General features: G+C 42.4%; 1 protein-coding gene across 1 annotated transcript in view; it reads right to left on the reverse strand.

Annotated features, from left to right (window-relative positions):
* The window catches only part of MGAT4D (MGAT4 family member D), a 147,371-nt gene that overhangs the window by 36,139 nt on the left and 85,534 nt on the right, over positions 1 to 25,698 (reverse strand). Inside the window, exons 6-8 of the mRNA XM_073642043.1 lie at positions 25,189 to 25,302; positions 18,081 to 18,156; positions 9,278 to 9,392 (exon numbers count right to left, since the gene is read on the reverse strand). Of these exons, the coding sequence (XP_073498144.1) occupies positions 9,278 to 9,392; positions 18,081 to 18,156; positions 25,189 to 25,302 (305 nt within the window). The remainder of the gene's footprint in view (positions 1 to 9,277; positions 9,393 to 18,080; positions 18,157 to 25,188; positions 25,303 to 25,698) is intronic.

The following is a 25,698-nucleotide window of genomic DNA, read 5'->3' on the forward strand; positions in this document are numbered from 1 at the left end:
ATGTCACACAGTAAACCTCTAACTGTTCATGTCCCTTTTTCTTGCCATTCTTTAAAGATTTTCAAAGCCCTGTACGAAATCAGGGTGTCCCCATAAACCCAGCTATTTTGACATTCGCCAAGATAGGCATATTACTTTCGGACTGCCTTCCATGCCATCACAGTGTCTCTACATACCCGGGATGATTTAACTGTGTATGGTATGAGAAGAAGGGACATATGAAGGATGAACCCCCGGATCCCATGGGTGACAGAACTCAGTCTAAGTGGCGTTTTTTAAGTCTATTATATGTTTCATTCGGCATGACAGGTAGTAGCCTCTGATATTGGGTATGTTTATTCCTCCCTCCTCCAATGGTAACATAATTTTCTTGATATTAATACGTGGTCTTTTGCCACTCCATATAAATTGGGAAAATGTCTTATTTAATCTGTTAACGTGATTATGCTTCAGCAGTAAAGTTTTTGAAAGCTCATCATTTTATTTAGGTGGTTTCTTACTAGTAGAGACCATGGCAAACTAATCCAACCTTTTAGCTCTCGTTCTAGTTTTATAATCAGAGGGGTATATTTGACAGCGTAAATGGATTTCGGTGTGTGACCTAATTTGATCCCTAAATATTTAATAAAGAAGTTTACTATGGGTATTCCAGGTATGTCATTTTAAATGTCAGAATGGTTACTAATACTCTTCCCTTTTAATATCAGGATTTCACACTTTGCTCTATTTAGCTTGAATCCTGGGAAAGAGCTGAATAGAGTCATTTGATGTAATACGCTAGGCAGTTCTTCCCAAGTTTTTGCCATAAATAAAATGATATAATCAGCAAACAACGCTGTTCGTATGGTTTTCTTTCCCACCTTTATTCCTGTAAATACATTGCTTGAGTCTAGGTGTCTAGATAATGGTTCCAAGAATAAATTAAAAAGAAGCGGGGAGATTGGGCATTACTGCCTGGTGCCCTTTAAGAGTGGGAAGGGCCTCAAGAGAAAACCGGGTGTGTAGACCCCTTACCTGTGGGTTATAATATATTGACCAAATAAACGCTCTGTCAGACCCACCGAGTCTAATACCATCTCAAGCCATTTCCAATTAACATTGCCAAATGCTTTTTCTGCATCTAAAAGACACCATAGCTGGCATTTCCCCCTTTTAATTACCTTTCCCTTTATAACATCCATTACCAGCAATACCTTGTGAATGTTTATGACAGTGGACCTCCCTTTTATGAAGCCCCCCCCCTGTGATGTTGAGATTAGTTTAGGTAGAAATGAGGCTAGACGGTTCACCATTAGTTTTTAAAGTATTTTAAGATCTTGCTTTATTACTGAGCTTGGCCTATAGCTTATTGGGTTGTCTAAGTTTTTATCTCCTTTTGGTAAGAGTTTTATTTAGGCCATGTTAAGATGTTGTGATAGCCCTGAACCTTTCATTATCTTATATATCAGTTAAATTTGGTGTAATTTGATTGCTTAAGACTTTATAAAATTCCCCTGAAAAACTGGTCCAGGTGCTTTACAAGTGTGTAATCCTCCTATAAATTCCTTTATTTCTTCTTCTGACATTTCTGCATTTAAACTTTCCAGATCTTCTGCTGATAGGCGTGGAAGATTAACCGTTTTAAGCCACTCTACGTCCTCCTTTACATCCCCCTGTGTTTCTCCATATAATTTTATAATTAATAGTCTCCAAGAATGTTATTTCTTTCTTTGGGATTTAATGTTGTGCACCCGTCTCCGCTTACCATGCTGGCAATGAGAGTAGGTGAATGTTTATATTTGGCTAAATGAGGTAATAATTTGCCTGCTCTGTTACCAAATCAGATTGATTTTTGGGTTATGAGGTCGGTCTTCTCTTGATATTACTGCATTGAATTCCTCCCCTCAGATTTTGTTAGGGGCCCCATCTTGTAATACCTTACTCCCTAGTTCGTAAAAAAGCCTTAGTTACTTACCGGTAACGGGATTTTTCGGAGCCCATGACAGCACCACGAGAGAGAGGATCCGGCCATCATGGACAGGAAACCTACAGATTAAAAAGGGCGGCCCTCTCTTCCCGCCTCAGTTTAGTTAACAGAGCATGAGAGTACCGCCAAGGTTAGTTATAACAAAACATAATCACATTAAGTACATTACTTTTCATCAACTTCCCGCAAGGGTGCATAAAAAGAAATCAACTCTACGGGAGTGCACAACACCAGTGAAGGGAGGGAATATAAAGGTGCTGTCATGGGCTCCGAAAAATCCTGTTACCGGTAAGTAACTAAGGCTTTATTCGGTCTCACATGACAGCACCACGAGAGAATTACAGAGACGAAGGAAATTAGGGAGGGACCACAGCTTGAAGCACCCTTCTCCCGAAAGTGAGATCTGCAGAGCCACCCAGATCCAATCTATAGTGCCTATAGAAAGTAGAGGGAGAAGACCAAGTGGCAGCCTTACAAATTTCCTCAATGGAAAGCCCCGTCTTCTCCGCCCAGGAGGTTGATACCGCTCTGGTAGAATGCGCCCTCAACCCCTCTGGTATCTCTTTGTCCCCCGAGGAGTATGCGAGGGAAATGGCCTCCTTGATCCATCTAGCGATTGTAGCCTTTGAGGCCATACAACCCTTTCTAGCCCCCCGATAGCATATAAATAGGGACTTATCCTTTCTAAACCTACGTGATACTTCTAAGTACTTTAGTACACACCTCCTAACGTTCAAAGTGTGAAGCCTCTCCTCCTTTTGATTTTTGGGGGGGAAAGCAAAAAGTCGGGAGAACTATCTCCTGGGTCATATGGAATCGAGTGGCCACTTTAGGAAGAAAGGCTGGATCAGGTTTTAATATAATTCTATTGTCCAGAATTTGCGTAAATGGAGGGCATATTGAAAGGGCCTGTAGGTCACTGACTCTCCTGGCTGAAGTTAGGGCTACCAACAGGACCGTCTTTAGGAAAATAATTTTGGGGGATACCAAATCTAGTGGCTCAAAAGGAGGACTGGTCAAAGCATCTAAGACAAAATTCAAATCCCAGGGAGACATCTTTACTTTGGTAATGGGTCTACACCTAAAGGAAGCTTTTATAAAACGGGCTATCCAATAGTTATCTGCAATATTGGAAGAAAATAAAGCTCCCAACGCCGACACCCTGTACTTTCAAGGTACTGGTAGTGAGACCCAATTCTAAGCCCCGCTGCAGAAATTCCAGAATTTTCCCAATAGGGGGCCCCTCCTCCATCTTAACTTCTGCAAAGGACAGAAACTTTCTCCAGGTCTTGGCATAAATACGGGTGGTAACAGGTTTTCTGCTAGCCAGGAGAGTATTCACTACATTTGCGGGGAATCCTTTGTTGGTCAATAACACCCTCTCAAATTCCACGCCGTCAAATGTAGACTTGAAGCTGGAGTATGGGAAAGTGGCCCTTGAGTGAGGAGGTCCGGAATCCCCGGAAGAACCCAGGGATCCGATATGGACATCTTCCGGAGACAAGGGAACCACGGTCTTTTGGGCCAAAAGGGGCATATGAGTATCTCTCTGGCCCGGGCTGCCCTGATCTCTTTCTCATCACTGCTGGGAGCAGGATTATGGGAGGGAAGGCATATGCCAGAGGGAAACTCCAGGGAACCATGAAGGCGTCTACTGCCAGGGGTCCCTCTCTGGGGTCTAAGGAGCAAAAATTTACCACTTTCCGATTGGCCCTTGTTGCGAATGAGTCCACAGTCGGAAGGCCCCACATTTCTACGATTCTGGAGAATATTTGCGTATTTAGGGACCACTCTCCCTCTTTTACAGAAGTGCGGCTGAGGAAATCCGCTGTGATGTTTTCCTTCCCTTTTAGATGAGTAGCCGAAAGAGAGGGACAATGATCTTCGGCTTTCTGCAGAAGTGTGTTCGCTACCCTCATCAAGTCTCTTGAGCGGGTTCCCCCTTGGTGGTTTATGTAAGCTACCGTGACTTGATTGTCCGAGAGTATACGGACATGCTGGCCCTGTAAATATATAAGGAACTAGTTGAACGCATGCTGCACCGCCAGAAGCTCCTTAGCATTTGATGACAACTGTCGCTCACTGCTTGACCAGGTTCCCTGCACTAATTTCCCTTCAAAGTGAGCTGCAGCACTTGCATCAGTGGTCAAGACTGCAGTTGGACTACATTCCCAGGGAACCCCTTTAGCAAGATTGTCTTGTCGTAACCACCAACGAAGGGACCGTATGGCACGAGGACCTAGAGTAAACTCACGGTCTAGATGCCCCTCTAAAGCTGCGTTATTGTACAACACATCCCACTGAAAAGCTCTTGAATGTAACTGTGACCAACGAACCGCGGGAAAAGTGGAGGTGAAGGTTCCCAATAGTGACATGGCCTTACGGAGTGACATAGAAGGTTTACGTATACACTGTGCTACCAACCCCCGGATTCTATCAATTTTTTCTTCTGGAAGAGAACATAGCTGTTTCCTAGAATCTAATATGACCCCCAGATATTGTTGTACCTTGAGTGGAGATAGTCTAGACTTTTCTAAATTTAGAAACCACCCCAAGCTCTTTACGACCGACATGGTCTCCCGCAGGTGGGACTCGCACTGAACAAACGAGTTCCCCACTATCAGGAGATCATCCAGGTAAGGGATAATTAGAATGTCCCTTTCTCTTACATGGGCCATAACTTCTGCCATTACTTTAGTAAAAACTTGTGGGCTATAGCTAAACCGAAGGGGAGTGCAGTGTATTGAAAGTGTTTAACCACCCCGTCAATTTCAATGGCCAGCCTCAAGTATTTCTGATAGTCACTATGAATTGGGATATGGTAATACGCATCTTTGAGATCGAGCACTACCATATAACAGTGAGGAAAAAGTAACTTTATTACGGATTTTAAAGACTCCATTTTAAAGGTATGTATTTTAAGGAAATTATTCAGGGATTTCAGATTTATGATTGTCCTGAGACTTCCATCCGGTTTCGGAACCAAGAAGAGCGGGGAGTAGAAACCGAGACCCTTTTCAGCCTCCGGAACCTCAATCAGGACGTGTTTTCTTACTAGGGCAGCCTGGCGTTCTAGGGAAGAACTGGAGGGAACAACCATGAATCTTTTGTGAGGCAATGCTTTAAATTGAAATTTAAGACCATACTTAATCAGGCTTAAAATCCAATTGCTATGAGAAATCTGTTCCCAAGCTGGGACAAATAATGACAATCTCCCTCCCACCTGGGCTGAATGTGTATCCCCTGGCTTCTGCTCAATTTTTGGAGACGGACCAAAGAGTAGACCTCTACCTTTTCGACCCCTTTCGTCAGACTTGTCTTGCTCCCTGAAATATCTTTTCCGGAAAAATTTCCTCTTCCGGAACGATCTCTTAAAGGAGGGTAGAGGTACTGATGGAAATCCCTTCTTAGAGTCCCCAGCTTTCTCCAGTAAGTCATCCATGGTCTGACCAAAGAGGTATTCCCCTTCGCACGGGATTGTGCACAGTCTGGATTTAGTCTGTAAATCCCCTGGCCAGCATTTAATCCACAAGGCCCGCAGAGCCGCATTTGACAGTGCTGCTGATTTTGCTGCCAACCTTACTGAGTCCGCAGATGCATCAGCAAGAAAGGCTGCCGCCCCCTGAACCAGTGGAAGGGAAGAAATAATGTCTTTCCTAGAAGCCCCATCCTTCAACTGACTGTTTAGTTGTTCAAGCCAAACCATCAGGGCTCTGGACGTGCAGGTAGCTGCTACTGTTGGCCTCAGTGCTCCCGCAGCTGTCTCCCATGCCCCTTTCAAGAAAGTATCAGCCCGTCTGTCCAGGGGGTCTCTCAATGCACCCATATCATCGAACGGGAGGGAAGTTCTTCTCGCTGCTTTGGTAACAGCAACATCCAGTTTGAGTGCTTTTAACCAGGAGGAACACATAGCATCCTCAAATGGATATCTCCTTTTAAAAGATGGAGGAACACTACCCTTCTTGTCAGGCTTTCTCCACTCCTTATCAATGAGGTCTTTCACCTTTGAGTTTACCGGAAAGCCCCTTCTTTTCTTCAGTCCCAGACCACCAAACATAACATCCTCAGCTGACTTCTCTGCCCTCGTGTCCACTATCCCCATTGTAGATCGGACAGCTTTTACTAGAGCATCAACCTCCTTCAGGGGAAAGCATTGTCTATCTGGCTCACTGTCAGAAGAAGAGAAGGCGGAGGAGGAGGCGACCGATAGTTCAGAGTCTGAACCCAGCTGGGTTTCTTGAGGAATATGGCCAGACTCTGAACCCTGCAAGGCTTTGCCTATTTCTTCCCTTATTAAAGTTCTTAGGCCTAGGGAAAAATCTGGGGTTTCCTCCGACATCATCTTGCTAATACAAAGCTGGCATAACTTCTTGGTATATGAATCAGGGAGTGGACAGCTACATAAGGCACATTCTCTGTGTTTGGATTTTGAGGAACATTTCTTGCTCTAAAAGAAAGTTATAGATAGAAAGAAGGAGGAAACATTAGCAGAACATTCACGAAGATTCCACTCACCCCACAGAACCTTCGGTACCGTAGAAGCAGAAGAATCCAACATGCATGGCGAGGAATCACGCCGCACCGGACCGTCCTTCCTGCTCTTAGTGGTAGCATTTCTAGCTGAACGACCAGACCCTAGCCGGGAATGACGCTGCGCCACTAGTTGAGGGCTCCCCAGAGGGCTGCTCCTGCAGCAGATGTTGTTGCCTAGGTGACAGCTCATGTGACTCTCCCATAGCTTACACTGTAATAATGGGCTGGGAAGCACCTCTGTATTTTACCAGACCCTTTATATACTGGCCATACCGGTACCATGTGTGGGTGTGTGTTTCCTTTTTTTTTTTTTTTACCCAGGAGGGCGTTACCTGCTACTTGGTCTTCCTCCCCAGGTGGCCTAAACCCATTCATCGCCCCAGGTGGGCTCCTCGCCGCCAGGTCCTTTCACCCGGCGTTCTGCTGTTTGCGCGCACTTCCTGGATGCGTGCGCTCCGGCCCCTTCCGGTGACGTCACAGGGACTTCCTGCCCGGCGCACCGGAAGTCACGTCACTAGGCCGCGCCTGTCACGTGCCCCGCCGGCGCGACCTGGATCTCCTGCGATTGTAGCAGGGGGAAGGAAGCCCGCTAGCGGCCCCACACCTGGCGGACATCTACCTCCCCGTGAGGCGATGTTGCGCCCGCCGCAACACTCACGGAGACGCCCCACTGAGCCCTACCGTGGTGTCTCCAGAGGACCGGGACGGACCGGCTCCAACCACATGCTGTGGCCCTCTCTGGGACAGGAGTCCAACTTCCGCAGGTAAACCTGCGAGGTCTCCCATCATGGACAGGAAACCTAAACTGAGGCGGGAAGAGAGGGCCGCCCTTTTTAACCTGTAGGTTTCCTGTCCTTGATGGGCGGATCCTCTCTCTCGTGGTGCGGTCATGGGAGACAGAATAAAAAATGTTTTTTGCGCCGAGATAGGAGCGTAGATATTGTGGAGACTAAAATATCCCTTAGAACTAGATCTATTAAGATGTTTATATCTCCGTTTTTTATCTATTTCTTGAGATCCTATCTTATGCGCAAAATGTTTATGTATTAAAATAATGACACCTGCTTTTTTATTCAACGATGGGAAACCATAAACCGACCCTACCCACATTTTGGTCATACAGAAAAAAATCTTGCTGTTGTAAATGTGTTGCTTGCAATAACGCCACATCGGTCTTTAACCGTTTAAGATGTCAGAGAACGATTGCACGTTTGTGTGGCAACTTTAATCCCTGAACATTCCATGTTATAATTTTCACCATTTTTAGTATAGTGGATTGTATTTAGGCCCATTGTTACTATTCTATTGTTGAGGTCTTTCAAGTGTCTAGGCATACGTGGGATTTTATATTGGTTTGACATATTAGATCTCTTATAATCTTACAACTATTAACTTCAGATAACATACAGAAAAAACAAACAGTAGTGCAATACTGTAGTATCTTGTTTCAGTTGACTTCCATTTTTTCTGGTATTTTGCCCTTACTCTTCCATTTCTCCAGCTTTATGATGTCAGCATAACCCTGAACAACATATAATGTTTAACCAACATGGGTATAATCATTGACAACAACAACTATTAATATACGAGTCGTGCAACGTAGCAGTTATGTATATAAAGGGAAGGATACTAGGAGTAGGGCAGTAGTAAATCAAGCAACATATTACTATGACACTATCATTCACCCAAACCTCAAATCACAATAACCCATAACAATAAATGCAAACCATGGTCCTAACCTGCATAGAATGTACTAACAGACAAACCTAATAGTGTGCATAGTGCAATACTTGAAATATAGTCATTCAATGGAGAGGTTATATACCTATGCTCATATTGCTGGACCAGTTACAGGGGACAGAGTTTGCAAATGCCACACACTGCGGCTTCGTCAGGAGGTGCAAGGGCTAATTATGTCCCATATTGTAGCCTTATACATTACAATTAATATATCGGGCCACAATTTGGGATGTTCCAACTGTCTAAGCATAAAAAAATGGATGCTATTTCTGTAGTGGGGGAAGTAAGGTGCAAGCTACTACTGTATGGGTGCCACTGGGGATTGGGTCATTACTGCTGTATTGGGACACAAAGTAAACAATTACAACTGTATGTGATTATAAAGGGGAACTTTACTATTGCATGGGGGGGCACAAATGGGGAAATAAGCATTAAAGTGAATCTGTCAGCAGGATTTCACGCCTCATAATATTTATATGCACATGGAGCTCTTTCCAGGGCCACAAAATTCCTCTATTACTGAGAAATCAGTGTTGGAACAGATATGCAAATAAGGCAGTAGATCTGAAGCCTCTGTCACTCCAGCTCTATACCTCGCCCAGCGCCTCCACTTCCTGCGTGACTGATTGATCCTTTGGCTGAAGTCACACAGCTTAGAGACTGTTTGTCAAGCAGGAGGCGGCGGTGCTGTGCAGGGAATAGAGCTGGAGTGACAGAGGCTTCAGCTCTTCAGCCTCAATTGCATATCAATTCAAACGCTGATTTCTAAGGGAGGAACGGACTGCCCATGTAAAGGTATGGCTGGACATGTGTTTGAAAGAGCTACATGCACATATAAATAGCATGGGGAGTAGGAGTGAAATCCTGCTGACACATTCACTTTAATAACATACACTGAATAAGTTCCCTTGGTATATACTCTTGACTGCACATCATAGACAAAGTGAACAGAGATAATAAAGTGCACACTAGCAGTAGATTTCATAAATGTTAATAATAAAAGTAACTTCAATAGTTACATAAAACATCCAAACTCACCAATAAATCCAAGCTGTGAGAACTCAAGTATGAGCCACTCATCGGAAGCTTGTTGGGTAGCAAAGTCCTTGATGGATTGGAAATAATCTGGCTTGGCAACAATGTCATCTTCTAACTGTTAAAATAGAAAAAATCCATCAGAAGTATGTAATTCTGTAGTAGATCAAAGAAAAAAGGTTCTGTCCATACCTGAGTTCCGTTTTAGGAATTCATATGAAAAATGGATCTGTTACAAAACAGATGGAAACTGAAGCAGAATGTCCATCTGGTTTCTGTCCATTATTTAAATGGAACACAAAGTGCTGAATGCGGTGCTCTTTGTTCGGATAGACGCTATTATAGTCAATTGGGCTCTTTTGCTTCAATTTGCATCTGCTTTGTAATGTAATGGAGAAACAGATTGTGAATAAAGACTTGGGATATGTGCACATGTGGAGTATTTGATTGTAGAAATTTTTGCACCATCTCTTGCCAGAAAAACGCAGCCTAAAAAACGTTGAATTTTTGCCTGCGTTTTTTCAGTGCATTCAGTTGGTTAAAAACGCAGGCAAAAACGCACAGAGAATTGACATGCTGCAAGTAAAAAATACTCAAAGTGTGCATGACAGTACAGGTTTCTTATTCACTTTGCTGGCATTAAGTTTTGCCTCAGGATTTTGTCACAAATTCGTGCAGAAAAAAACGCACCAAGTCTGCAACGTGTGCACACAGCCTAACAAAGGATTATAATAACCCAACAATATAATGCGAGACTATTGTACATCATACACCTTTAACAAACCAAAAGAGTTTCACCCTTATAAAAAGATGAAATCTAAAATAAAAAACAAAAGATTACTTGGTATAGCAAAACTACATCACAACTCGGGCTGCTAATACTATTATACAGCATATACTCGGAACATAGGTGAAACAAGTCGTCTTTGTGGTTATATGTGTGTAAGGAGTGAATATCTTCAGTGATGTAAAAAAAAAATACTAAATACTTTAAACAAAATTTGATAATAAAAACAACTAGCTCAAACTTTTGTTTTATTTTCTGACTGTACATTTTGTGTCCTTTTTTCTTTATAGGATTATTGTGGTAGCCATCTTCCTGTGGAACCGCCACATGCATCTGGACAAAAGAAAACATGTAAAAAAAAAAAAAAGGCCTCTCTGATTTGTATAGGAGACAGTTGTGGGCATGATCTCTTACCCTGTAAGGTCTGTAGATGTACCTGGGACATAACCAGAATTTTTGTCAATGGGCGGAGGGTTCACAGACTTGTGTATGTAAGAGATACTTGGATAAGTTGACCCACATTGTTGTGGCCTTCACATAAAAGCAAGTCTATATTGAGCCCATAGAGCTAAACAATGTGTCTTTAATGAACAACTAAACAAATCACACCCCATTATATACGCATAAAATGTTTCCGGATAGTAACCTACAAAACCAAGATACCGTATAGAGGGTACATATGGCAAGCGCACACACCTCTCACACATTGGCCACAGGGGTTAACCCATGAAAAAAAAACATTTAACACCTATTCACAAAATACCTGAATAATGTATGATTGCTGGTTAGCCCCCAGAGATCACTGGAATGAGATTCGGGGGCATATGAAAACCGCAGTGGTCACACATGTTCCATTCAAAGTCTACCAGACTGACAGATACAACCAGGTAAAGCTTACAGTAAAGGCTGTGCAATCCAGTGATTGAGGCGGACCAGAGTTAGCTTAAATAAGGAATTAGACATGTTTTTATTCTGGGGTTTTTGGAGAAGTCTGATATTGACATTTTATGTTACCATATATTGAAATTTCCTATTTGCTGTATGCTCATGTTAGCCTGTGGACTTCATAAAGGGCAGGAATGTATAACGTATACCAAGACTTCATTAGATGCTTTGAAGCTCAATAAGGTGTGTAATGCTGTGGGTTATATTTTATATCACCAATACATGCCATCTTTTTTCATAAAAAAAAAATATTCAGGGTTATATTTTTCCTACAGGACTTTTGTGGGACTGGTAGGGCAAGTGCAAGGGGGAGGGATATGAAACGTATGCAGGTGAGCAGTAGAATACCACGAATAGCGGCAGACCACATGGCAGTGAATCGGGAGGGATTGATGCCAGCGCAGGCACCGGGCCACCCAGCCCGACATCACACTTTCAATTGTATCTACATCCTGGATGAAAGGATGGACGAAGTGATGGAATAATGAGCAGTCATCTCCCTCCTCCATCATCTCCCTGTGATTCTGAGCTTTGACGTCTTCGTGCAGAGGGCGTGATGGCATTACTACATTGTGCCTACTATGCAGAGCAGTGCAGAGCTTCAGACCACACGCTGGGATGTGCCATTATACTCTTTACAGGGCTAGTGGGGGCCATTATACATTGTGGAGTGTTGTGTAGGGGGTCCATAATAATAATACAGTGTGGAGAGTTGTGTTGGGGCTATCATGCTGTGATGGGGTCACTGTGGGAGCATCATACTGTGGGGGAATTCACTGTGGGGATATTACACTGTTTGGGGGGAAATTTTTTTGGCATAAAACTTTATGGGGGCTATGAAAGGGGTATCTTAACGCGTGGAAATACTAAAGGGCTTCAATTGGAGCAAAATTACTCTGTAAGGACTGCTAAGTATTGGGATATGCTCTTATGTAACAACGCCAAATATTATACTACTACTTTTTTTTTGGAGGGGGGGGAATTAGGACTTCTGCTATGGGGCCTCATGATTTCTATGTATGCCTCTGCAGGTGAGTGGAGCTTATGTAGATGCATGAAGCCAAGTGTGTTCAGTGCAAATGTGTAAATGGTGTGTGTGGTGTAAGCAAGTGTGTGAATTGTGGGTGCAAAGTATGTAGGTTTGTGTATTGTGTGTGGGGAATGAGTAAATTTTGCGTGTGGAGTATGCAGGTGTGAATTGTGCATGTGGAGTATGCAGGTGTGTGAGGAATGTTTAAATTGTGTGTGCGGAGTATGCAGGTGTGTGAATTGTGTGTGGTGTATGCAGATGTATGAATTGTGTGTAGACTATGCAGGTGTATAAATTGTGTGCGTGGAGTATGCAGGTGTGTGAATTGTGTGCGCGGAGTACGTAGGTGTGTGTGTGATGTATGCAGGTCTGTGAATTGTGTGTGTGTGGAGTATTCAGGTGTGTGAATTGTGTGCGCGGAGTATGTAGGTGTGAATTGTGTGTGTGGTGTATACAGGTGTGTGAGTTGAGTAAGAAGTGGATTGTACAGGTATGTAGAATTTGTGATTGTATTTGTAGAGTGTGCGTGACTTTACATAAGTTCTGTATAATGGTATCCGGTTCTTACATGTATGTTCTTGTGGTTATAGGTGATTTGGTTTTGGTAAGTGTTATATAAGAATTAACTATTCTATAACTATTACATTGACCTTTTGGATAAGGCCAGGGGAAAGTTTTGATGTTTTTGCCTTGGGTCCTAAGAAAGCTTGGCCCTCCCGGGCTGTCTTTTTTCAGTATGGTACGAGTCTTGATAACCAACTCTGAGATCCCAATACTCTGTGCTGGAGAAGCTCTTTCCCTGCTACATTTTACATGGCAGTCTGCCTATCTTGCACTCAGTTTTCTGGCTGTTCCAATGCTAGTGTACTCCTGCTGTCCTGCGCTGCAGGAGGTGTAACATTACTACTATGAAATATGATTTTATGCCTGTACTAGTAAGTACAATACTGATCAGGTAATGCTAGTGTGAGCCATCTGGATTATAAAAGTATTATTTTTCCCAGGTTACAATTTTAAATATTTAAGTATAATATAACCAGTTTATATTATAATGTTTGTTTTCAGTTTGTGTCCACTGAGTCACATACGATCTACAATAATACGGCTTCTTTCACATCCCATGGTAGTATCAATAGTCATCTTTCGTTATCTCCAGGTCTGAAAGTCTCAATGCGCATTTTGCTCCTGTCTATGGTGGATAGAATTGCTAGCTTTTATTCTTATCTTTCAGCTGTGGCATTATTCGACTCCTTGGCTGGAGTCCTGAGAGACGCCCAAAGTCTCTTGGGGACATGGTCGATTGTGTGAGCCAAAAACGTAAGAACCGACACAACGATCTCTAAATCCTTTCAAATCCCATGCTGATAAAGCCAGGCGAAAGCCGAAAGGGGAAAGTGATTCCACTCATGAACAGATATTATGATAAATCTTCCCATTTAACAGCGAGGGTAAGGTCTTTTGTGTCAGCTTTGCCTAGTATGGGATTTATGGCTTTCAATTAAACTGACGGTATCACAGAGAATGACAATTTCAATCAGTTTTGTATTCTAAACATTTTAGTGTAAAAAAAAAATCATTAAATATTCCAGGTTTCACTAAAGCTAAAGTTTACAAAATAAGTTCATATTTTATACTTTCTGCAGCTCGCTTTTCAGCTTTGCTGTATTGATTTGAGGGTATGATCATCAGAGATTTCTCATTATCATTAGAAGGCAAAAAAGTGAATAACTGACTAAAGTCCCCTATACACCTTAGACTAACATCAACCGAACCCATTGATATCAGTGGGCTCAGCTGACAGTCTAATGGGGGATCCTCTCGACTCTCCCCCGACAGATGATGTCCGATTTCAGACTGACTATTCTTTGTTCTCTGCAAGATAAGACGTCCCCAGAGGAGTCTGCCAGCGGTTCTCTCATACAGAACACAAAAGTGCTCGGTAGTGCTCCTATGTACGGAGGAGTTGGGAGACATAGCCAAAAAGCAAATACACTACTGAACTGTCTATAAACAGAAAAAATAGGAAAAATCTTTGCGATTCCAATATCCAATGTCAGCCCCTAGAATTTGTTTTTTTAAATGAGTATTTATATAATTTCTTTTCTACATAGATTGAATTAATTTTAGGTTCATTCATTGTATTAAAGATTAGCTTTAAGTAGATTTGCCAAGGTAAGACCAAAGTGGCTTCAATATGTTTCATAGGCTTTAAAAAAAGCTCTTTAAATTACTCACAATCATCACTAGAAATGTTAATTGCTCAAAGCAAATGATGTGAAGTATATTGAGAAATGCTTAGGTATTTATGTCTCAACAAGGCCATGCTGTTGTAAATGAGTCATGAAATGCCATACATTAATATTTAACATTCTAAAAGTGATTTTCCTATAATTGACATTTATCAACTCTTCACTCCACAGGAAGGGGCAGTCGAGCATGTGCCAAGAGATAGGCAATGTTTGCTCGCTGAGTTACCCCATTGATCACTAGAAGAGGGGTCCTGAGACTCTGTTCCTCCTAACTGCACAAAGTGAGGAAGAGTTTGAATGTAGTGGGGGTCCAGTATGGGTCTTGTATTTCCTGTCTATCAAGGGGGATCTACCTGCCAATCAAGTCAAGCAGGAGGAATCTGGAGAGGTGGACCCAGTGGGTTTTTCTCCCTTTGCCTGGCTTGTTTCAAAACTTTTTTATCTGAAAAGCTTTGTTGTATAGAAGGTACTTAAAAATCGATGCAGTGACTATAGTGATTATATATTTGATTGCAAGTTTTCTGGCTCATTAAAAAAATCCATCAACTTCATTTTCATTTCTACTCGTCAAGTGCATCTGCTCAGTGCAGAGCATGTATTTAAGCGTTTCCAGGAAATTATGCTTCCTGTCTGAAAATCCACTCTAAAATACTAGCCACTAGGGGTTTCACGTCTAACTTGCGTTCAATTGTTCGTTGTCATGTGAAATCACTCTTTAGCAGCAGAGATGCCGAGGTGGATTACATGAGGCGGGGGCATGTCTTTGTTACTACTCCTGGGCACCTGTCTGTCAAAAGCCACACAGGCATAGTAGAGAGGTGGGGAAAGTATCTGATTGGAGTACACGTACGGCCGGATTCCCACATCCGTGTGTCACATCCCAAATATGAACTCTGATGCACAAACTGGTCGCGGGTCTCTTGATTCGGATGTGGAGTACGAGTTGTGCTACCTGTGGTCGGTCCATGAATCACAGACTGACACACGAATGGGTGAATCCGGCCTATGGGAAATAAAGTGCCTCCATGTATAGTGTTCAAGCGACAGACGTTAGTGGCAGCGGCCCTTACCATCAAAGTCTTCAGCCTTTATTGATGTTTCAGGATCAACTTTATGCCCATTAGACAGGGAAAAAAGTCCACTGGTCTATGGCCGTTTCACCCGTCTCATGCAAGTTTCCTTTAAGATCTTTAGAAAATGTGCATGTTACACATGAAAACTGCCATAGGCCAATGGACATGTTCCCTCTTAAAACTAATTGCTATTTTTACTAACATTGAACTTCTTGTATTCATGCATTTGTTCATTTACTTTCTTGTGACTCTGCAAGTTAAGCCCCCGTCTCACATAGCGAGATCGCTAGCGAGATCGCTGCTGAGTCACGGTTTTGGTGATGCAACAGAGACCTCACCAGCGATGTCGCCATGTGTGACACTTTGCAGCGATCAGGCCCCTGCTGTGAGGTCGCTGATTGCTGCAAAGTGTCCTGGACCATTTTTTGGTCTTTGCCCTCCCGCTGGTCAGCACACATCGCTGTGTGTGACCAGCGGGACCAGCGATCAGGCTGGTAACCATGATAAACAGCGGGTTACTAGGGGCACACGCGCACTTAGTAACCCGCTGTTTATCATGCTTACCACTCTGCTATGGTGACCTCCCGGGGGTAACCTCCCTTCAGCAGGCTGGTAACCAGGAGCAGGACATCGTGGAAAGATTCTTTCCACGATGTCGCTGTTCCCCTGATCGCTGGTGAGCCTGCCTGTTTGACAGCTCACCAGCGATCACATAGCGCCGCAGCAACGATACCTGACAGGTCGTATCGTTGTCGGGATCGCTGTAGCATCGCTAAGTGTGACGGGGCCTTTAGGCTCTGTTCACATGTCTCCATTCCATTTTATGACATCTAATTAAAGGGAACCTATCACCCCACTTTTAGCTGTTATACTGGCCCCAGTGTACTGTTAGTGATGCAATGTGCGTCACTAACATGTTTTTGTCAAATAAAAGCTCCCAGTATTATGTATAAAAAACACTTTATATCATTAGGGGACTCCCTCACATACCTTTTCTTTCAGTCTTAGGGGTGGCGACTTTATCTTTTCAGTCACTGACTTTTGAAATTGGCCCACAGCATTGCATTTCATTGCCGTGACTGGCCCGAAGTCACGGAAACCACATATCAAATCCCGCGAGTGCGCACTGTCCATCCGCTTCCCGGGCATGCTCACTGACTCTGGCTGTACAACCCCAGCTTTATGTCAGATGTGCGCATGCGCCAGTGCCGCTCTGAGTCAGTGGCTACATGACGTGTGAGCGTGCACGCTATGCGCCCCACTGTATACCCCTCCACTCTGCGCTCCGGAGCATGTGCACATCTGACATGAAGCTGGGGCTGTACACCCAGAGTCAGTGCGTATGCCCGGGGAGCGGATGGACAGTGCACACTCGCGGGATCTGATATGTGGTTGCCGTGACTTCGGGCCAGTCACGGCAATGAAATGCAATGCTGTGGGCCAATTTCAAAAGTACCGTGACTGAAAAGATAAAGTCGCCACCTGTATGACTGAAAGAAAAAGGTATGTGAGGAGATCCCCTAATGATATAAAGTGTTTTTTATACATAATACTTAGAGCTTTTATGTGACAAAAACATGTTAGTGATGCACATTGCATCACTAACAGCACACTGGGGCCAGTTGAATAGCTAAAAACAGGGTGACAGGTTCCCTTTAACAACAGACAAATGGAATAAGTGATACTTTCTATGCAAATAATAATCAGTAGGCCTCCTGGCTTCTAAGAGATTTGTTTAATGTCCATTTTTTATGACAGGAAAAAAAAAAGTCTGGCATGCCAAAATTTTTCTTCCATTCTAAAAGAATAAAAAAAAAAAAAAAAAAACAGATGGTCCCCATGACAATCAATGAGACTTCTCTGCTTCTATTTGCAGAACTGATGCAAAGGATCACGTGCCTGTATGACCTCCCTACAACGCCTGGGAATGCTCCTGATGAGGTTGCGGATGGTCTCCTGTGGGATCTCCTCCCAGACCTGGACTAAAGCATCCGCCAACTCCTGGACAGTCTGTGGTGCAACGTGACGTTGGTGGATGGAGCGAGACATGATGTCCCAGATGTGCTCAATTGGATTCAGGTCTGGGAAACGGGCGGGCCAGTCCATAGCTTCAATGCCTTCATCCGCAACCTCATCAGGAGCATGTCCAGGCTTTGTAGGGAGGTCATACAGGCACGTGGAGGCCACACACAATACTGACCCTCATTTTGACTTGTTTTAAGGAGATTACATCAAAGTTGGATCAGCCTGTAGTGTGTTTTTCCACTTTAATTTTGGGGGTGACTCCAAATCCAGGCCTCCATTGGTTAATAAATTTGATGTCCACGTGATTTTGTTGTGTGTATGTATGTATGTGTATATATATATGTGTATGTATGTATGTATGTATGTATGTGTATATATATATATGTGTATGTATGTATGTATGTATGTATGTATGTATGTATGTATGTATGTATGTATGTATGTATGTATGTATATATATATATATATATATATATATATATACACACACACACACACACACACACACACACACACACACACACACACACACACACATACAGTATATAATATAACTAGTGTCATTACTGAACATTTAGGCAAGCAATAAGAGCACATTAAAGAAGATGGAATAAAGGCCGCACAGGGCAGAGGGGACCCCATGACATGTAAAAGAAAAAAAAAAGTCTAGCAAGAAGACACGGAAAAGTTATGTTACCTGCAAATAATATGTGCCCTTTGGCTGTGTATATAACATAAGGAAGCTGTAGTCTAGGTTTTGTTTTGTTCTCCACCTAAGAAAGGAAAAGAAATATTATTTTAACTGTTTCTATAACCTTCCCAACTTGACTAATTTGCTACAAACTGAATTTCAACTCCATGGCTAGAGTAAAAGGTCAGCTGAAAGCTAGGGAAATGCGTACTGTGGTTAACACAAGAATCTGAGAACCACCAAAATAGAAATACTATGAAGAAAAAAGTAATCCAGAAGACTACATGCAATGAGTCTTAGAGACCTAGAGAAGTATTAAGGGGGTATAATGTAAAGAAATTTAGGCTGTGTATAATAAGAAGTCCTGCGACTTGTCTCTGTGCTCATGGGAGAACTGCTGTGAGTAAAGCAATTGTTTAATTAGTAGCCGGTCTAAGATTTATTTTACATCTTATGTATTTTTGTTTTGCTGTTGTATGGAAACAATAAAACTGCTTGCGGCCAGGTAAGGTATATCAAACTTGCCTGGTGTGAACTTGGAGTGCCTGAAGAGCCCATCTAACCCAGAGGACAGCGATCCCACGGGGTACCTAATCCTGTCAGACAGCATATAAAGAAAATTACATTCTCCTAGGAAACCCAGCCACAAGAGAACTAAGACGGCAGCATGGATGCCATGACAGCCCATGCATCTATGACAACACATCAGTACCGCGCAATCATCTTGTTGTGAGGCCGTTATCAGCTAGTGGCTGTGCATATTCACCGGCAATCACAGCTACTGACAGCGGTATTTAAATGGTAAACTGCAGCGATTGGAGGAAGTTCCGGTCGCCGCTTTTGTTGGCAGATGCTGGGTATGATGTGGGCTCAGCTCCTGAGCCTACTCCATACATGGTGACCCAAGTAGGATGTACTATAATATCCTATGTCAGGAAGGGATTAATGAAATCTCTTTGCTGTTGGTGAACAGAATCATTGTTGTTTGCATCCAAAGGGCTTCACAGCTGGGAAGTTGGTACAATTGTATAAAATCTAGGCAATCCTACAAAGTTGTTGATGTTTTCATTATACAGATATCAAACAGGTTTTTTTGGTTTTGAAAGGGATTGTGTCATCAGAAAATGACATTGTTTAAATCGTGTTTTTATTTTACTTTTTTTTATGTGTTTTACTGTGTTTCTCCAATGTTTGTCTGGTTGTTATTTTTTTTTTTTACCTTTGTGAAAATCTTTATAAATATTAATAAAAAAACATTTGATCTAAAAAATAAAAAAAGACGGTTGTTAAGGGTGGATGGTGTGGTTGCAGCTGATTAAGACAGACAGTGTCGTGGTTATAACTCATTAAGGCGGACAGTGTAAAGGCCATTTACCATAGAAGAGTTATTTATGGGATAGTTGGGACAGATATTTTTATGTAGGGGGCATTTTAATAACTTATTTTTTAAGGGCACAGTGTTAGGATGTGCTGCAGAAGAACGGAGAAGAGGGAAGTCTGCAGAGATGAGATGTGGTTGTGGTAAGTCATCATGGAGTCTTGGCAAGATGAAGACAAAAAGAAAGAACAACTTCAATCACAGAAAAGTGCACATATAAAAGGTATCTGTATGTAAAGGTTTACTTATTGATACTGACTTCGTCTCATCAGTACTGTAATTCCCATATGTTCCGCAGTCTGATAATGACTGATTACACTATTCTACAAATTTTCAGAAGTTGTCAGGTTCAGTTATGAAATGAGCCATTTCTTAATGGTTTTGACCTCCTGAATTCAAATCTGACAATGAAAATTTTTAGTTGGCTCTTGTTACTATGATATCACAGTTTTCCCTTTACTGCTACATATATTTAATGCATAAACGTTTCAGTACTTTGAAACATTACTATTTTTGCAAACATAAAGATGCAGGATATTTTGCTGTGCCAATGTTGTGATATTTATTTAGAGGAAACTTAGCAACAATTCAAATAACTAAAACATGTCTAAACACTATTATTACAGTTACAGAAACTGCACTACAATAGTTGGTCCTCATTTAGTGACAACTCTTTTTTGCTTGTCTCTTGTACTCCTGCATCGGATCATCTCTTAAAATTGTCCAACAGTAATCTGCAAGCATTGATGGATTCCATTTTCCTTGATATCTTTTCTCCATAGGCACAATATCTTAGTGAAATCTCTTACCGTGCTCGTCACTCCGCAGTTTGGTGGAAAAAAGTCTACATGTGAATGTAAGACCTAAATCTTTAAGAACATGTTACAGCCAAAATCCTTATATGTTTTGAAATTTTCCACCAACTCTTCATAGTTATTTGCTCTTGAGTTTCCCAAAAAATATTAGTTACCACTAATGCGAGTGCTGCCCATGCAACAAATGGAGAAACTCCTCATCTTGAAGAAGCTTACGAATCTGAGGTCCAATAAAGACTCCTTTCTTTATATTTGCTTCACTCAAACTTGGAAATTTATCAATGAGATACTTGAATGCTTTTGCATTTTTATCCATTGCCTTCACAAAGTTGTTCATTAGGCCCAACTTGCAATGCAATGGTGGTAACAAAATCTTATGTGGGTCAGCAAGTGCTGGATGCGAAGTGAATGTCGGAGAGGCCAGTCTCTTTTATTGCAGGGATATTCTCTTACACAACTATCCCACTCACACAGAAAGCAGCAGTACTTTGTGTATCCACCCTTGAGACAAAGTAAGAGGGCAACCACGTTTAAGTCACCACAGAGAGGCCACAAGTATTGGTCATAGCTCAGGTACCTCAATACCTGTTCCATGTTTTCATAAGTTTCTTTCATGTGGACTGCATAACCAACTAGAATTGAAGGTAGCGCATTGCCATTATGCAGAAAGACTGCTTTTATGCCAGTTTTGGACGAATCGATGAAGAGCCTCTATTCCTCTGGATTATGATTTATATTCAGAGCTTCCATTAAATTATTGTTGCATACTACAAGATCGCTCTCCATGAAGAAGTATTGGACAAGATATTTATCATGGCTGCGGAACAAAGAAATCTGAACATCGCCCGCTATGAGATTCCACTGCTGCAGCCTGGACCCCAAGAACTCAGCCTATATTATTATTATTAGATCCAAATCTCTAATAAGATCGTTCAATTCACGTTGTGTTATAAGGTGTGGTTCAGTTGAGGTTGCTGACAAAGTCTGGTTGGTGAGAGGAAGATGCTTCATGACGCCAAGCACTCTCTTCTTTCTCATTTGACTCAACTGAAAATGTTTCTGGTGCTTTAGCAACTGGAAGTTCTTCTGTATGTGGTACTGGGCGTATTGCAGATGGAATGTGTGGATACTGTAAAGTCCACTTCTTCCTTGAAACTCCTTTCCCAATGGGGAGTAACATGCAGAAATAGCAATTAGTAGTGAGATTGGTTGGCTCTCTCAAGATTATTGGGACGGCAAAGGGCATAGATTGCCTCTTCCCATGTAACCACCGGATAAGATGTAATGCACATTTATTGCAGCATATGTATGGCATTCAACTCTTGCCCTGATCTCCTATTATGCAGCCAAAATACAGGTTGTAGGCTTTCCTTATCATGTTAGCCAAGTTTCGCCTTTGTGACGCAAAAGTGACTTCAGACAGAATTTAAAAATAATAAAACCCAGAAAATCACTTTGTATGATTTTTACATAATTAATTTGCATTTTATTGCATGAAATAAGTATTTGATACAAGACAAAAACAGAACTTAATATTTGGTACAGAAACCTTCCTGTAGTTCTTGATCAAGTTTGCACACATTGCAGCAGGGATTTTGGCCCACTCCTCCATACAGATCTTCCAGGTTTCAGGGCTGTCACTGGGCAACATCAAGCTTCAGCTCCCGCCAAAGATTTTCTATTGGGTTCAGGTCTGGAGACTGGCTAGGCCGCTTCAGGACCTTGAAATGCTTCTTATGGAGCCACTCCTTTGTTGTACTGGTTGTGTGTTTCCAATCATTGTCATGCTGGAAGACCCAGCCACGACCAACCTTCACTGCTCTTACTGAGCGAAAGAGGTTGTTGGCCAAAATCTCACGATACAGGACCCCATCCATCCTCCCTTCAATACGGTGCAGTCGTCCTGTTCCCTTTGCAAAAAAGCACCCCCAAACTGTGATGTTTCCATCACCATGCTTCGCGGTTGGGACGGTGTTCTTTGGGTTGTACTCATCCTTCTTCTTCCTCATAACATGGCGAGTGGAGTTGATACCAAAAAGTTCTATTTTGGTCTCATCTGACCAGATGACCTTCTCCTATGCCTCTTCTGGATCATCCAGATGGTCTGGTCATTGGTGAACTTCAAACGAGCCTGGACACGTGGTAGCGTGAGCAGGGGGACCTTGCGTGTCCTGCAGGATTTTTATCCATGACAGCGTAGTGTGTTACTAACTAATGATTGAGGCTGTGGTCCCAGCTTTCTTCAGGTCATTGACCAGGTCCTCCTGTGTAGTTCTGGGCTGATTCCTGACCTTTCTCAGAATCATGCTTACCCCACAAGGCGAGATCTTGCACGGAGCCCCAAACAGAGGAAGATTGACAGGAATCTTCTGTTTCTTCCATTTTCTAATAATTGTGCCAACAGTTGTTGCCTTCTCACCAAGCTGCTTGCCTATTGTCCTGTAGCCCATCCAAGTCTTGTACAGGTCTACAATTTTGTCTCTGGTGTCCTTAGACAGCTCTTTGGTCTTGGACATGGTGGAGAGGTTGAAGTGTGATTGATTGTGTAGACAGTTGTCTTTTTATACAGATAACGAGTTCAAACAGGTGCAATTAATACAGGTAATGAATGCAGAGTAGGAGGGCATTTTAAAGAAAAGCTAACAGGTCTGTGAGACAGAATTATTGCTGGTTGGTAGCTGATCAAATACTTATTTCATAAAATGCAATTTAATTATGTAAAAATCATACAATGTGATTTTCTCATGTTTATGTTTAGATTCTCTCACAGTTGAAGTGTACCTACGTTAAAAATTACTGACCTCTCCATTCTTTGTAGGTGGGAAAATTAGCAAAATTGTCAGTGTATCAAATACTTATTTTCCTCACTGTAGAAAGAAAGATGTCCGTGAGATACATAATTCGTGCAGTGCATGTGTAGTTTACTGTACATGTATTTAGCTAAAAAACAAGGCGTGGGGTCCCCCTTATTCTTAATAACCAGTTAAGGGAAAGCACACAGCTGTGAGCTGGTCTTATTGTGGTGGGACGGGCCCAATAACCATGGACCTTCCCAGTCTATTAATATCAGTTCACAGCGGTCTGCTTAGCCTTTACTGGTTATTAAAAAGGGGGGACCTTAAAAAAAATGGAATGGGGTCCCCCCTATTATTAACCACCAGCAAGGCTAAGCAGATAGCTGTGGGCTGATATTTTTAGGCTGGGAAGGTCCATGGATATTGTCCCCTTCCCAGCCAAATAAGACCAGCTCTCAGACGCCCCAGAAATGGAGCATCCCTTCGCTTCGGCTGTTCACGACTGTCCTGGTGCAGTGTCGATGTCAGTAGCGGTCACTGACATCAAGCCCTGGGGTTAGTAATGGAGAGTTGTCTGTCAGGCACCCCTATTACTAACCCCATAGTCAAAAGAAAAACACACACACATAAACACACACGTCCTTTATTTGTAAAAATCACTCCCCAACAATTTCCCTCCATCACCCATTTATTAAAAAAAAAAAAAAAAGCAAAAAAGCAACCCACACCAGTCCGCCATAATCCACATGGAGGTCCCACGACGATCCCAGTCTTCTTCGTCCAGTGTATGGAGAACAAAGCTCTGTAGACTGGAGCAGCAGCCACTGCCGGTTCTCATACTGCGCTGAGTGAGAACCTGGCTGAGATGAGCGGTGACGTCAGTAAGGTTACCGCAATTCACAGCCGCTAGGTCACATGAGGACAGAATGAGAGCCAGAATGATGAGCGGTGATGTCACCGCTCATCATTCCGGCTCTCGTGCTGCATTTCAACACACACCACTGGCCAATCAGAGGCTGGCAGTTGATGTCAGCTTGCAATTCATTGGAAGCGCATGGCAATGATGTCATACGCTGCCTGTCACATGCCAAAGTCAGCAGCTGGCTTCTGCGCCAGCTACAGAAGAGGACACAGCACAGCGTGGTAGCAGGGGAAGGCGCGTAGAATCATTGTTTATTTTTTTTATGTATAAAAGAACAGTGACAGAACAGGGGACATACTGTATATACCAGGATGGGAGACATATATATCAGGATGGGCTCAGGAAGGGGGATATATAGCCCAGGATGAGGAACATATATTCCAGGATGGACGACATATATACCAGTATGGGGCCCAGGATGAAGGATATTAGTACAGGATGGGGGACATTATTATATAATGGGGGAGGGGGGGGGGGGCAACACATGTTCTTTTAGGATTTAAAAGGCTACAAGGGCCCATACATCTGACCAACATGCAGGGGGGCAGGTCTCCATTTTTGTCCCAGGGCCCATTGGACTTTAGTTACACCACTGCGGGTAGATAAATTGTTGAACATCCTTGAACACCCCTCACATTTCATGGGCTGGGCAGAAAATCATGCAGAGTCAGGGAATAACAGGACAGAATAGTAGTAGATCTGTTTTTGTCTGTAAACAAAGGAAGTGGTTACAACAACAACATCCTTCCCCTGACAGTAAAGGAACATTTAGTCAGCTGTAAATTAAAGTAATGTCTGCCATAAAAGACAAGAATAATGTAAATTGAATTCTTACATTGGAAATCCTGCCTCGAAAAGACCTGGCAGTATAAAAACAACAGTGCTGCACAGATTTAAGTAAGACTGAACATCTACAGTATAGTGCTCAACACTGTACGGTATATTTGTAAAGTAAAATGTCCTCACACATTTGCTGCTGCTCAGTACTAATTGCAATTCAACATTTACAAGATGGGTAGTCATGTATCCAGCAGTTCCCTAACAAATCTACAGATAGCAGGCCACAGGTTAGCGCTAGCATATATACAAAGCTAAGTAGCGCTTGCAGCACTGTAATAATAGATTTGCTGTCCAGCATATGGTACCACAGATATTTGTATTTGCACTTTATACAAAGTACATTATAGTTTTTTGTTCTGCATACTTCACTCTGTTTTTGGAATCTCCAAAAGTCTCTTTAATATTTGAGAAATCTGGGTAAAATGATGGTGGTGGAGATATGATTTCAAGCACACCAGACTGTATTTCAACCGGAAAACTGCAAGAAAAAAAAAAAAAATGTTATATTCTTAAGTTCAAGTCTAGGTCATACAGTAAACCAGATCATGGATAATATTGTTGGCGTAGTGTAGTAATTACATTGTAGTATAAGTAATAATGTTGCAGAGACAAGTTCTGGCATGATGTGAAAACCTTTCACTGAACTAATGAACACTGTTCTACAGCTTTATGATGCATTAGAAGAAATGGTTTGCTTCCATTACATGCCCAAAAAGCAACACTGCAACTTCTGCTTTTGCGTGCTGCTTTTCTCAGGAAATAAGGGACTGATCATAAAATCAGTTGCGATATCTGGATAATGCTGGTGGTGTTGATAGAAGCACATGAATCCCCCCTCAGTGTCTGATCACACTGTGAAAGGGTAGGTGCTATG

The sequence above is a fragment of the Phyllobates terribilis genome, unplaced genomic scaffold (assembly GCF_046119375.1).
Source record: "Phyllobates terribilis strain yellow unplaced genomic scaffold, ASM4611937v1 Scaffold_1__5_contigs__length_1240528914, whole genome shotgun sequence".
In the NCBI taxonomy this organism is placed as follows: Eukaryota; Metazoa; Chordata; class Amphibia; order Anura; family Dendrobatidae; genus Phyllobates; species Phyllobates terribilis.